This window comes from Entelurus aequoreus, linkage group LG19, assembly GCF_033978785.1.
Source record: "Entelurus aequoreus isolate RoL-2023_Sb linkage group LG19, RoL_Eaeq_v1.1, whole genome shotgun sequence".
NCBI classification, from domain to species: Eukaryota; Metazoa; Chordata; class Actinopteri; order Syngnathiformes; family Syngnathidae; genus Entelurus; species Entelurus aequoreus.
The window spans coordinates 19,270,639-19,286,344 of record NC_084749.1 but is presented as its reverse complement, the minus strand read 5'-3'; the positions used below and the strand labels follow the sequence as shown (position 1 = coordinate 19,286,344).

The following is a 15,706-nucleotide window of genomic DNA, read 5'->3' as shown; positions in this document are numbered from 1 at the left end:
GACTGATGAATCACGCTTTTCCATCTGGCAATCTGATGTACCAGTCTGAGTTTGGAGGTTGCCAGGAGAACGCTACATTTCGGACTGCATTGTGCCGACTGTGAAATTTGGTGGAGTAGGAATTATGGTGTGGGGTTGGTTTTCAGGAATTGGGCTTGGTCCCTTAGTTCCAGTTAAAGGAACTTTGAATGCTCCAGGATACCAAAACATTTTGGACAGTTCCATGGGATGGGACTTCAAGTTCATATGTGAGTAAAGGCAGGTGGCCAAATACTTTTGACAATCTAGTGTATTTGGTTTTGAGATCACGGAGTGGATCGAAATATCCTTCAGCTTCTTGATTGATTCACTGCCAACTCGCTAAACTTCCTCAACTTCTTTCTTTTAAGTACGCAAATGATGGAAAGAAAAACGTCCTTTTTTGATGTCTAATCAAAAGACAGATGAATGCTACGTTTTGCACCGATTATATTTAATAATTGATACAAAGCATTACCTTTGCTTTATTTCAATTATATTTCATTCCTTGAAACCGACCTTGTGGTGATTTCAGTTTGTGGCATAAAGACAGTGAGGTGCATGGAGGCTCATCATCTCTTCACACATTCTTTTTGGGTTGTTTCAACGGTCCTGAAAGAGTCTGTGGAATGTGACGAACTCCTTTTGATTCACTTTAATAAAGAAGTTTCTTCTCTCAAAGAAAACTCACCACTCGCGCCATCATGGTCGCCACGTTTCGTCTTTTCATGTCATTCATATTTAATCTGAAACATTTTAGGTCGGTATTAAAGGAAGTGGATGTCGCGAATTGTGTTGAGTGAGAGACTTTGTTGCGTGTCCTCATGCGCCGTAATTACACCTGTGTGGGCGCGTTATTTAAGTCGAATGTTCTTGTTTTATTTAAGGCACATGTGTGCGCGCATTGCTTTTACCAGCATGCAGTTGTACAAGCGCCAGGCTGCTTTCAATACAACCTCTTATTAGGTGGTGATTATCTCGGCCGCGTCTGGCTTCTTTCAGCCGCTGACTTGAAGTCGCCGAGGCCAGGGGCACACGAGGAAGAAAGGAGTGAAAACTTCCTGAACCCAGCTTTCACCCCCGCCCCTAAACTACGGTGGACCCCCCTCAAACTATCAACGGGCAACCTTATATTCCGCCTGTTCGTATGGGGCGGGAGTTTGTTACTTAGTGGTATAGTGCATGACTAAGGCCCATTCTAAGGTTATCCAGGGTAAATCCCACCTAACCTTATCCTTGTCCACACACCCACATGGGTGGTTTAAGACCACCCCCCCCCTGCCCCTCCGTCCGCCGGCGCAACGCGCGAAAAATGCATACGTCATAGTCACCTCCAGTGTTGCTTTATGTGCAAGTTCTTAAATTTATCTGAACAATATCCAGTGTTGTGGTATTTCAATTAACTGGAATCCGGTGTGCTGTGGGGCCCTATTGTAGTGAATCACACCTGAGCCATCATCAATTAATCAAATCTTTAGAGCAGTGGTTCTTAACCTGGGTTTGATCGAACCCTAGGGGTTCTGTGAGTCGGGCTCAGGGGTTCGGCGAAGGTCAAGACACACCCGACTCATCGTGTAAATAAAAACTTCTCCCTATCGGCGTATTACGGATACGGCAACAGCAGAAGTCACACTGATTTGCAGGTGTGTAATTTGTTGTGAGTTTATGCACTGTGTTGGTTTTGTTCTTTGAACAAGGTGATGTTCATGCACGGTTAATTTTGTGCACCAGTAATAAAACATGGTAACACTTTAGTATGGGGAACATATTCACCATTAATTAGTTGCTTATTAACATGCAAATTAGTAACATATTGGCTCTTAACTAGTCATTATTAAGTACTTATTAATTCCGTATTCGGCATGGCCTTATTATAACCCTAACCCTCTAACCCTGGCCCTAATCCTCTAACCCTAACCCTAACCAAATAACTCTAAATTAAGTCTTTGTTACTTCGAATATGTTCCCCTAGTGTCCAAAAAACTCTAAATTAAGTCTTTGTTACTTCGAATATGTTCCCCTAGTGTCCAAAAAAACTCTAAATTAAGTCTTTGTTACTTAGAATATGTTCCCCATAGTAAAGTGTTACCAAAAACATATACCTTTGTCTTGAATTTGAAAAAAACCCAACATTTTATTTTTCACTAAAGAAGGGTTTGGTGAATGCGCATATGAAACTGGTGGGGTTCGGTACCTCCAACAAGGTTAAGAACCACTGCTTTAGAGGATATGTGAAAGTAAACAATGTGATAAAGAACATTTTACATCAAACAATCTAGGGATCTAGATATCTGGTCAGGACACCCCTCACTCATTTGCCTTCACCTTCATTGTACATTCGTTTTTGGTAACTTTATATACTCTGGACCTAGACGTTGAGTCTGTGACATACATGGCGGACAATAACTGATACAGTCTGCTTTGCCAGTCCAAAAACATTCGCCGTTTTCCGTAGTCTTCCCTCAACGGCCAGATAATACAAAGCACACGCTACCTTATTTTTATCACATCCACGGGAGCCCGCATTCTTGTTGACTCTCCTTCGACAAATGGACATCACAGCTGACCTGGACATTGGAAAGTTATCTTGCTGTCTGAGAAGTGTTGTATCCCAAGTAGCTGCAATCGCTTTCTCTTAAGGTATTCATGTGTGATTTCCACAAGCGTCTGTACAGACGGAAGGAGAAACATGGGCATGTCTGGATGACTCGCCTCCATATTTCCAGTGGTTAGCTCCGAGTTACGAAACGGCTTTATTATGAAGCTGGCTGCGGCGCGTTCTTTCTGACGTCACTTTCTGTTTGTAAACGATCAATGAGTCCATACAAAGCTAAGAGCCGGAGATTCAAGAAATAGACGGCGCACTTACCCCTGTAAAAAATTGTCCAAGGAGGGGAACCTTAAATGATGATTTAGTGTGGTCGAAACGGGGCTTAGGCTAAATAATTAGTAGTTTAATGAGTTATCCGGCTTAATGTAGACAGGGTCTAATGCTATACATGCACCAGTGATGTCTGACTTCAATTATTACCTCTTAAAATACCATCATTTATGTCACGACATGACCATTGCCGGAGAAATACTGTACAGAAACACATTTACGCCCTACCGGGCATTGAACCACCTCAACAGTGATACTGTGTTATGTTGTACTGTCAAAATTAAAATTGCAAAAAACATACTAAACGTGAAAAAATTAAGAAATAAAATAGTTTAAACTCACAATTTGTAGCACCCATTCAACGCCGTATAACCCCTCGTAGTCGATTGATTCGAATGGAAATGGCGGGCATTTTCGCATTTCATCCCCGACGACGTCTCACAAGATGTAGTTTCTCTTTAAATATCCTTCTTCAAAATAGCCTTGCAAATATATATCGTTTTGTTCTCCTTCTTTGTGGGTCAACACTGCCTGCTTCCTGCTAAATTGCAACTTGTGATTGGATACTCACTTTGGAATGACACGTGAGTATCCAATCACAGTCTCGTTAACATCAGGCTACCTAGATAGGCTACTGTCAACAACTTGTGATCTGACTGGCTGTCGCAACTGTCTATCAACTGTATGTGTTCTCAAATTCATCCGGTAATGGTCCCAGTGAGTATCTAATCACAGGACGCGTAAATGTCACGTTCAACGTGAGGCCAGCTAGAAGGTCTTACTAACAACAACTCGTGATCTGATTGGCTATCGCAATTATCTATCAACTGTAGTGTTTACTAGGGGAGGTGACGGCAAACATACACCAGGGGGAAGTATATACAAATATTTATTATATATATAAAAAATATAGATATATATATATATATATATATAATAATAAACAATACAACTAAACTAAGGAAATGGAGTGTGAACTAGAATACAAGAGTGTGTGGTGTAAGACTATGTGTGAAGTTAGCTGAAGTGTGTGTGTTACCAAGTGTTGAACAGAGATGAGGAAGTCCAGGGGTAGAGGGGAGCCAAGCGAGGGAAGTCAAGGATCGAGGGAGGCAGTCAGTGTCCAGAGGGAGATCCGGGGAAATGTGAGACGCACAGCTCACTGTCCAGGCGACGGAGGGTACTGCGGGGACACGGGAGAAGACAGGGGGTCAAGGCACGGAGAGGAAACAAGGAGAGAGAGCTAAAGCTTCGCTTACGGTCCACCATGAGAAAACTAAGTTCCCGCCCCGATCCTTGGGTCCACCCTGCCTTTATCCGGCACGCCCTCATCAGGATCAGGTGTGCAGATAGCCGGTGAGTGTTTGCAGTTGGTGGCTGCTGCAGGGCAGAGACGCGCGCGGCGCGTCTCTGGATGTGCGCACCCGTGGGCGTGTCCCGAGGTGCGCACAGACGGCAGGGGTCTGAGCCGTAACAGTATCCCCCCCTATGGACAGATTCCAGATGTCCTGGAAGTAGAACCCCCCAAACAGGAACAACAGACAGGGGAGGGCGGAGGGGCGAACTGGTGGTGGGTCGCCGGCCCAAGTGTCCCCGAATCCACCGGGGACGAGTCTGGTGGCGGCGGCGAGTAGAACGCCGCTGAGGCCGGCAGGGCGGGCAACCCAGGAATGGCCACCATCTTGGCCGTCGGGAAGGCAGGCACGAGTGGCGCCATGGTGCGTCTCGCCGGAAACGAGGAGGTGACGTCTGAGGCGAAGAGGATGAAGTCGGCGGCGTGGAAGCGGCGGACGTCTTCGGCGGCGTGGAAGCAGCGGACGTCATCGGTGGCGTGGAAGCAGTGGACGTCATCGGCGGCGTGGAAGCAGCGGACGTCATCGGCGGCGTGGAAGCCGCGGGCGTCATCGGCGGCGTGGAAGCCGCGGGCGTCATCGGCGGCGTGGAAGCCGCGGGCGTCATCGGCGGCGTGGAAGCAGCGGGCGTCATCGGCGGCGTGGAAGCAGCGGACGTCATCGGCGGCGTGGAAGCAGCGGACGTCATCGGCGATGCAGGCGTGGAAGCAGCGGACGTCATCGGCGATGCAGGCGTGGAAGCAGCGGACGTCATCGGCGATGCAGGCGTGGAAGACGGCTGAGGATCAGGCCGAGGCGCTGGGGTGGGCGCTGCTGGCCGAGGTGCAGAGGTCGGCGCTGCCGGCCGAGGTGCAGAGGTCGACGCTGCAGGACGAGGGGCGAAGGTCAGGGCCAGCCTGGGAGCTGGTGGAGACGCGGGGGCTCTCCTGGGGACTGGTGCTAGCTCGGAGGCTAGCGCTAGCTCAGAGGCTAGTCGAGGGGCTGGTGCTAGCTCAGGGGCTAGCCGAGGGGCTGGTGCTAGCTCGGAGGCTAGTCGAAGGGCTGGTGCTAGCACGGAGGCTAGTTGAAGGGCTGGTGCTAGCACGGAGGCTAGTCGAGGGGCTGGGGCTAGCTCGGAGGCTAGTAGAGGAGCTGGGGCTAGCTCGGAGGCTAGCCGAGGGGCTGGTGCTAGCTCAGGGGCTAGCTGAGGGGCTGGTGCTAGCTCAGGGGCTAGCCGAGGGGCTGGTGCTAGCTCAAGGGCTAGCCGAGGGTCTGGTGCTAGCTCAGGGGCTAGCCGAGGGTCTGGTGCTAGCTCAGGGGCTAGCCAGGGGGCTGGTGCTAGCTCAGGGGCTAGCCAGGGGGCTGGTGGCTGTGGCTGGGAAAAACAAAAAATAGGTGGAATAAGTCTGGCCGAGGGAAGTCTGTCTGGTTGCAGCTGCGCCCTCACACCAGCACAGCCACCAGTACCATCCCCCCCCTCCGAAAGCGGATGCCAGACACTTCCAGCTGACTGAGGGACAGTCACTAAGGGTGGGAGGTGGGTGGCCAGGTGGCGGGTAAATTCCTCTATCCCTACAGCACTGCTAAACAGTCCAAGATTTTGCTGAGGTGGGCTAGAAAAATTGTCCAGGGTGGATTGAAAAGAAAAAGACATAATGAGAAGGGGGTAAAAAAAAGGAGGAAGAAAAAAAAATGTCACTGGGGGCGGAGCTAAAGTCACTGGGGGTGGGGCTAAAGTCACTGGGCCGTCAGGTCCCTAATCAATTGGCGGGAACGTACTGTTGTGTTTACTAGGGGAGGTGACAGCAAACATACACCAGGGGGAAGTATATACAAATATTTATTATATATATAGACAATATAGATATATATATATATAATAATAAACAATACAACTAAACTAAGGAAATAGAGTGTGAACTAGAATACAAGAGTGTGTGGTGTAAGACTATGTGTGAAGTTAGCTGAAGTGTGTGTGTTACCAAGTGTTGAACAGAGATGAGGAAGTCCAGGGGTAGAGGGGAGCCAAGCGAGGGAAGTCAAGGATCGAGGGAGGCAGTCAGTGTCCAGAGGGAGATCCGGGGAAATGTGAGAAGCACAGCTCACTGTCCAGGCGACGGAGGGTACTGCGGGGACACGGGAGAAGACAGGGGGTCAAGGCACGGAGAGGAAACAAGGAGAGAGAGCTAAAGCTTCTCTTACGGTTCACCATGTGAAAATTAAGTTCCTGCCCCGATCCTTGGGTCCACCCTGCCTTTATCCGGCACGCCCTCATCAGGATCAGGTGTGCAGACAGCCGGTGAGTGTTTGCAGCTGGTGGCTGCTGCAGGGCGGAGACGCGCGCGGCGCGTCCCTGGATGTGCGCACCCGTGGGCGTGTCCCGAGGTGCGCACAGACGGCAGGGGTCTGAGCCGTAACATCAACTGTATGTGCCCGTTCGTTTACAGTGCACAGACGCCCGCATTGTTGATTCTGAAAGCCTCGGGCAGATTTGGTACAGCATGGCAACATAAGATAGCTGAATTCTGATTGGATAAAAACTCTAACCTAAAAACAACAGCACTGAAAGGAGCATAATGTGACATGAAGAGAATATGAACACTTTAGATATTTAGGGAAAGTAAATAAAAAATGTATCTTTGATGATGATCATGATTTCTGGTTGTGTGAGGCGAGCAGAGCAGGCCTTGCTGGCCCTGATGGCACACCTCTGACAGAGCAATATTTATTTCAACAAATGCACCGTCCCTAACATTTGCATTAAAGTAAACAGAGGTTCTTAACCTTTTTGACCCGGGGTCCACTCAAATTTTAACACTCTCACTCTTGATTTTAATCGTATTCAATAGTTATAGTTTTTTTTAATGTATGTTATGTTTATAAACTCAGGAAATATGTCCCTGGACACATGAGGACTTTGAATATGACCAATGTATGATCCTGTAACGACTTGGTATCGGATTGATACCCAAATTTGTGGTGTCATCCAAAACTAATGTAAAGCATCCAAACAACAGAAGAATAAGTGATTATTACATTTTAACAGAAGTGTAGATAGAACATGTTAAAAGAGAAAGTAAGCAGATATTAACAGTAAATGAACAAGTAGATTAATAATTAATTTTCTACCACTTCCATCCATACATTTTCTACCGCTTGTCCCTTTTGAGGTCGCAGGGGGTGCTGGAGCCTATCTCAGCTGCATTTGGGCGGAAGGCGGGGTACACCCTGGACAAGTCTCCACCTCATCGCAGGGCCAACACAGATAGACAGACAACATTCACACTCACATTCACACACTAGGGCCAATTTTTAGTGTTGCCAATCAACCTATCCCCAGGTGCATGTCTTTGGAGGTGGGAGGAAGCCGGAGTACCCGGAGGGAACCCACGCAGTCACGGGGAGAACATGCAAACTCCACACAGAAAGATCCCGAGCCCGGGATTGAATCAGAATCAGAATCAGAATCAGATCAGAATCAGAATCAGAATCAGAATCAGAATAGTTTTTATTGCCATTGTTTGAGAACGGTTTCACAAACTAGGAATTTTTCTTGGTGCAATCGTGGAACATAAAACACATAACGCAGGACTAATCAGGACCTTCGTATTGTGAGGCACATGCTGCCTTTCTACCACTTGTCCGTCGTAATTTTGACAAAATAATAGAATGGAAAATTACACAATATGTTACTGCATATGTCAGCAGACTAATTAGGAGACTTTGTTTGTTTACTTACTACTAAAAGACAAGTTGTCTAGTATGTTCACTATTTTATTTAAAGGCCTACTGAAATGATTTTTTTTTATTTAAACGGGGATAGCAGATCCATTCTATGTGTCATACTTGATCATTTCGTGATATTGCCATATTTTTGCTGAAAGGATTTAGTAGAGAACATCGACGATAAAGTTCGCAACTTCTGGTCGCTGATAAAAAAAGCCTTGCCTATACTGGAAGTAGCGTGACGTCACAGGTTGAAGGGCTCCTCACATTTCCCCATTGTTTACACCAGCAGCGAGAGCGATTCGTACCGAGAAAGCGACGATTACCCCATTAATTTGAGCAAGGATGAAAGATTCGTGGATGAGGAAAGTGAGAGTGAAGGATTAGAGTGCGGTGCAGGACGCATCTTTTTTCGCTCTGACCGTAACTTAGGTACTAGCTGGCTCATTGGATTCCACACTTTCTCCTTTTTCTATTGTGGATCACGGATTTGTATTTTAAACCACCTCGGATACTATATCCTCTTGAAAATGAGAGTCGAGAACGCGAAATGGACATTCACAGTGACTTTTATCTCCACGACAATACATCGGTGAATCACTTTAGCTACGGAGCTAACGTGATAGCATCATGCTTAAATGCAGATAGAAACAAAAGAAATAAACCCCTGACTGGAAGGATAGACAGAAAATCAACAATACTATTAAACCATGGACCTATAACTACACGGTTAATGCTTTCCAGCTTGGCGAAGCTTAACAATGCTGTTACTAATGACGCCATTGAAGCTAACTTAGCAACGGAACCTCACAGAGCTATGATAAAAACATTAGCGCTCCACCTACGCCGGCCAGCCCTCATCTGCTCATCAACACCCGTGCTCACCTGCGTTCCAGCGATCGACGGAAGGACGAAGGACTTCACCCGATCATCCGTGCGGTCGGCGGCTAGCGTCGGCTAGCACGTCTACCATCCAAGTCAAAGTCCTCCTGGTTGTGTTGCTGCAGCCAGCCGCTAATACACCGATCCCACCTACAACTTTCTTCAACACAGATGTCCAGAATACTGTGGAATTTTGAGATGAAAACAGAGCTTTTTTGTATTGGATTAAATGGTGTCCGAATACTTCCGTTTCAACCATTGACGTCACGCGCATACGTCATCATACATAGACGTTTTCAACCTGAAGTTTTGCGGGAAATTTTAAATTGCACTTTATAAGTTAACCCGGCCGTATTGGCATGTGTTGCAATGTTAAGATTTCATCATTGATATATAAACTATCAGACTGCGTGGTCGGTAGTAGTGGGTTTCAGTAGGCCTTTAAGGACAAACTTGCAATAAGAAACATATGTTTAATGTACCCTAAGATTTTTTGTTAAAATAAAGCCAATAATGCAATTTTTTTGTGGTCGCCTTTATTTAGAAAAATATCGAAAAGTATCGAAATAATGTTGGTACCGGTACCAAAATATTGGTATCGGGACAATGATGAATACACTTCCGATTTCTCCATTCTTGTGCTTGCTAAATGAGTCCGGTTCCAAGGAGTAGATGCCAACTGCTACAGTATACAGTGATCAAGGAATGAGAAGAGAATGACAGGTGAAGTGAGACAGAAGGAAGAAGACATGGATGACAGGCAGAGAGAAAATAGTCTGGCTGGGGTCTTCATAGGATCCCATACCTCAGCTGTCACCCGACGGGCTTCCAAAGAGCAAAACAATGAACTGGACAGATGGTCCTGAACACGCCGCAGTGGGCTTGACGCTATTAAAAGCAGTTCGCTTCATGCCAGACGCGAGCAGCAATCGTGGTCTGTTTGTTTCTGAACTGCATATACATGTTGGACTAACAAAGAAACCCTCTCGCCTGTTTTGTTGGCCACCAAACGGCCATTACGGGTTCCGACTATGATGTCTGCGTTTGGTTTTGCTGGTAATTAAGAGACGATCAAAGGCAACACATGTTGGTGACGGACCAACAATACGGTGATTGATTTGCACTCAGTGGCTGTCAGCCAACACTGCAGCCCGTGATGAACATTTGGCTGATAACCAAAAAGGAGGCAACCCGACAAAGCCTTCCCCCACCAGGCCACCTACCGTCTCCTTCCCTCGTTCCTCTCGCCTTCATCTGCTTCCTAAAGAGCAGCTCTGTCACGTCGGAATGATGGACTCCTTCTGACCTTTCTCCCGCTGGCTTGGCCCCTACCCTTCTGCCCTCTCACATGTAGATGAGACGGAGACAGATGAAGATATTTTGCAGTATTTTGCTTGGTGGGCGGGTGACACGGTGAAATGAGTTTTGGTAGGAGCGAACGGTGGCCGAGCCGGTCTTTAAATCAGCCCTCGGTTCGGGGAGATGAATGGAGAAGTAGACATGACAGGCAACTGAAGGCAGGGAGGATGATAATGGCACAGATAGTGTTCATGCTGGGATTATTTACAATAAGTGACTTAAAGTCGCTATAGGGGGCTAAAAGTGGGCACAAATAGACTAAAAAACAGTTTTTACCCAAGAGCCATAGTAGCATTAAACAGGCACTGAGTGAGCACAATGTGTCCGTCATGTCCTCATGTGTCATGTCTTTTTATTTTTTTCGGACTATAATGTGCAATAATGTTATATGTGTATATACTGTATATATATGCATATGTATGGATATGTGCATGTGTGTGAATATATACATACACACATATATATATATATATATATATATATATATATATATATATATATATATATATATATATATATATATATATATATATATATATATATATATGTATATATATATATATATATATATATATATATATATATATATGTATGTATGTATGTATGTATGTATATATATATATATATATATATATATATATATATATATATATATATATATATATATATATATATATATATATATATATATATATGTATGTATGTATGTATGTATGTATGTATGTATGTATGTATGTATGTATGTATATATATATATATATATACATACACTACCGTTCAAAAGTTTGGGGTCACATTGAAATGTCCTTATTTTTAAAGGAAAAGCACTGTACTTTTCAATGAAGATAACTTTAAACTAGTCTTAACTTTAAAGAAATACACTCTATACATTGCTAATGTGGTAAATGACTATTCTAGCTGCAAATGTCTGGTTTTTGGTGCAATATCTACATAGGTGTATAGAGGCCCATTTCCAGCAACTATTACTACAGTGTTCTAATGGTACAATGTGTTTGCTCATTGGCTCAGAAGGCTAATTGATGATTAGAAAACCCTTGTGCAATCATGTTCACACATCTGAAAACAGTTCAGCTCGTTACAGAAGCTACAAAACTGACCTTCCTTTGAGCAGATTGAGTTTCTGGAGCATCACATTTGTGGGGTCAATTAAACGCTCAAAATGGCCAGAAAAAGAGAACTTTCATCTGAAACTCGACAGTCTATTCTTGTTCTTAGAAATGAAGGCTATTCCACAAAATTGTTTGGGTGACCCCAAATTTTTGAACGGTAGTGTATATAGATACATATCTTCTTTTTTTTAATCTTTTTTTAATCTTTTTTTACTATTTATATTACCAAATGATTGTGTATGCACCTTAGGGGATCTGCTCCAATTTGTTGTTCTTTGAACCTGTTCACTGTAATAATGACAATAAAACTCTATTCGATTCTATTCTAAAGTCTGTTGCTGTCCTTTTAACAAATTTTGCTTGACGACATATTAGTGTTGTAACGATACCAATATTTAGGTACCGGTACTAAAATTGTTTCGGTACTTTTCTAAATAAAGGGGACCACAAAAAATTTGCATTATTGGCTTTATTTGAACCAAAGATCTTAGGGTACATTAAACATATGTTTCTTTATTGCAGTTAAGTCCTTAAATAAAATAGTGAATATACCAGACAACTTGTCTTTTAGTTGTAAGTAAACAAACAAAGGCTCCTAATTAGTCTGCTGACATATGCAGTGACATATGCAGTAACATATTGTGTCGTTTATCATTCTATTATTTTGTCAACATTATTAAGGACAAGTGGTGAAACATTTATTAATATCTGCCTACTTTCTCTTTTAACATGTTCTATCTACACTTCTGTTAAAATGTAATAATCACTTATTCTTTTGTTGTTTGATACTTTACATTAGTTTTGGATGATACCACACATTTGGGTATCAATCCGATACCAAGTCGTTACAGGATCATACATTGGTCATAATCAAAGTCCTCAGTTTATAAATATAATATACATTTTTTTTTAAACGAAACAAGATGTTGTGATGCCAAACAATATCGACGAAATCATAGTAGTATCGACTAGATACGTGCCTGTACTTGATATCATTACAGTGGGTGTCAGGTGTAGATCCACCAATGGCGTTTGTTTACATTTTGACGCCGGTGAGCTACGGTGTGTAGTGAAGCATGTTTAGCTATTCCTCGTCCTGCAGGGATGATACTTGTAAGAAACTTACTTTATTTGTCGCCATGGAGACCAGGATTAGTGATTTAGAAGTAGCTAAAACACTGCCGACGGTGGATGGACGTTAGCCGCTAGCTAGCTAGCCATGTCTTAAAGCACCTCTTCCTGACGGCGAACTGCTAGCAGCAGCATTGTTGCCAAGTCTGCTTATTATAAGCTGACTTTGGACTTGCTTTTTCTTCTAAAGTTGCTTGCAAAGTTTGTGGTTTGTGATATTTAGTTTTGTTTATGAGTGTGTGGTTGCTTATTTGGGTGTGCTTTTTTTAGAATTAAAACACGACTGTGCCGGTTGGTAGTTTGTCCTTTTCCACACAACATTTCCTGGGTATCGTGCCCCCAAACACACGCATACAAATTAGAGATGTCCGATAATATCGGGCGATAAACGCTTTAAAATGTAATATCGAAAATTATCGGTATCGGTTTCAAAAAATGAAAATGTATGACTTTTTAAAACGCCACTGTACGGAGTGGTACACGGACGTAGGGAGAAGTACAGAGCGCCAATAAACCTTAAAGGCACTGCCTTTGCTTGCCGGCCCAAACACATAATACCTACAGCTTTTCACACACACAAGTGAATGCATTGCATACTTGGTCAACAGCCACACAAGTCACACTGAGGGTGGTCGTATAAACAACTTTAACACTGTTGCAAATATGCGCCACACTGTGAACCCACGCCAAACAAGAATGACAAACACATTTCGGGAGAACATCCGCACCGTAACACAACATAAACACAACAAAAGAAATACCCAGAACCCCTTGCAGCACTAACTCTTCCGGGACCCTACGATATACAATTTCACAAGAAAAAGGTCACAATTTCACAAGAAAAACTTGGAAATTTGGCAGTATTATAATAAAAGTCATAATTTTACTCAAAGCAAGTCAAAATTTTACATAAAAAAGTAATACTTTTATGAGAAAATATTGCAATATTACAGAAATAGAAAGAATATGAGAAATTGTTCCCAATTTTTAAAGAAAAAAGTCGATACATTGTGAGAAAAAGACTGCTTTTAGTAAAAAAGGTTTTTATTTGAATTTTTTGTTTGTAATTAGTTTTTAATCTTCACTATTTACTTCAAGTTAATACATTATGTCTCCTTATACATATTTTTATTTTATTTTATTCATTTTGGCCAAAGGGGGCGCATTTCAATTCCTTACACACACTTGTTATTATATATGTTGGCCAGAGGGGGAGCACTTCAAATTTTTACACACACTTGTTATTTCATATGTTGACCAGAGGGGGAGCACTTTTAAAACCGACACACAGTCAATTTTAAAAATCCCTCTTTATTGGGACCACCCTAATTTTGATAGATGTCACCACCAGGGGTGCAAATGAAATCTCTATTTTTTGTTTTTTTGTAATGTGCTTAAGGTCGATGACAAACGAGTCACGGACCACAGATGGCACCTGTGCCGCGCTTTGGGCAATCCAGCTTTAGAAGCTAAGTATAGTCTTAGTGCCGTAGTACAGTGGTCCCCAACCACCGGTCCGTGGATCGATTGGTGCCGGGCCGCACAAGAAATAAAAAAAAATAAAAAATAAAATGTATTTAATTTTTTATTAAATCAACATAATAAACACAAGATACACTTACAATTAGTGCACCAACCCAAAAAAACCTCCCTCCCCCATTCATTCACACTCATTCGCACAAAAGGGTTGTTTCTTTCTGTTATTAATATTTCTGGTTCCAACATTATATATCAATATATATCAATACAGTCAGCAGGGAGACAGTCCGTAAGCACACATGATTGTATTTTTATATGACCAAAAAAAAAAGAAAAAGAAAAAGTACTATCCCTCCCCCCCGGTCCGTGGGACAAATTTTCAAGCGTTGACAAAAGTAGCAGTAACAAAAAGGTTGGGGACCACTGCCGTAGTGTATTTGTTCATCTTTTGGTCACATATGGGACGCGGGTTGTCTTATGTCAGCACCGGAAGTCGTAAAACCAGCTGTTTACCTGGCGGATGTTTTCGGGGAGGAATAGGGAAGTCCTTCTTGAGCTGCCGTCTTGTTTAATCATATATCGTATTTTTCGGATTATAAGTCGCTCCGCAGTATAAGTAGCACCGGCCGAAAATGCATAATAAAGAAAGAAAAAAACATATAAAACTGCGATTTATAATCCGAAAAATACGGTATTGCTGCCTTTGCACCTGTCAATGTTTACTTTTGTATGCACATTAAATCAACAAAAAATCCGGACTTTGGAGCAATGTTCACGGACTCTAGTATTTGGCTCTCTATGAGATGCAATGATTTTCCATATTGGGACCATGATTTCGGTTCACCGGTCCTCATATGGAAGGTACTTTTCCTTGTTGATGTCTCAAGAAGGGTAGAAATACAAGAACACACACACACATACAAGCGCAGACTTAACGCTGTGTGCATTTCCCCTCTACCCTCAGGCAGGAGACTACGCTCCATCCAGACCCACACCTCCCGCCACCTGAACAGTTTTTTCCCCTCGGCCATCAGGCACATGAACAATAACTCCTAACAATAGCTCCTTGAATTCCTTGAATTCCTTCTAAGTCTATAACAAGATCTGATAGCTCAGTTACAGCTCTTTGTATTACCAAATATGTGTTATATGTGTTTTATGTTGCACGACTGCACCAAGAAAAATTCCTAGTTTGTGAACCCGTTCTCAAACAATGGCAATAAAACTATTCTGATTCTGATTCTGATTTCTGTGTCCGTCTCCAGCTCAGCTGTCCATTCCTTGTGTTCCAAAGAGAGTGGACAACAACTCCAGCCAAAGTTCCACAGGCACTCATCTGCAAAGAAAGGTATAGCTGACACACATTCTCACAGAAAAGGACACACCATTTTATCACTTGCGGTGGGACTTTGAGACTTTGTGTTGCCAGACAGTTCAGGGGGGTTAACAACGCCATTCGATCTTTAACCCTTGGACAGAAACAGACTCAAGTGGTTTACATTTCTGAACTCTGCTTAAACAAGTTTGTTATTGCCAAATGTTTTCGTTTTTTCCGTTAGTTGCATTGGGATATATTTATTGGGTTCAAGCCACTAATTGATTTTGGATCCTGGGGCCTGATGCCCCACGCCATCACCAATGTAACTGTCATTTCTGCACTTTAGGTAACCATAGACGGAATACTAAAATGATGGGTGGTGATAAATTGCAAACATTTTTTGCTTATGGCATGGCGGAAACAATGATCAGATGGCTCGCCTCAAAACACG

The 15,706-nt window shown here is 43.3% G+C and overlaps 1 protein-coding gene across 2 annotated transcripts in view; it reads left to right on the top strand.

The window, feature by feature from the left end:
• The window catches only part of LOC133635174 (adhesion G-protein coupled receptor D2), a 273,122-nt gene that overhangs the window by 196,896 nt on the left and 60,520 nt on the right, over window positions 1-15,706 (top strand). For both annotated transcript variants that reach the window (XM_062028051.1, XM_062028050.1), the window contains exon 24: window positions 15,203-15,285. In XM_062028051.1, the coding sequence (XP_061884035.1) occupies window positions 15,203-15,285 (83 nt within the window). The remainder of the gene's footprint in view (window positions 1-15,202; window positions 15,286-15,706) is intronic.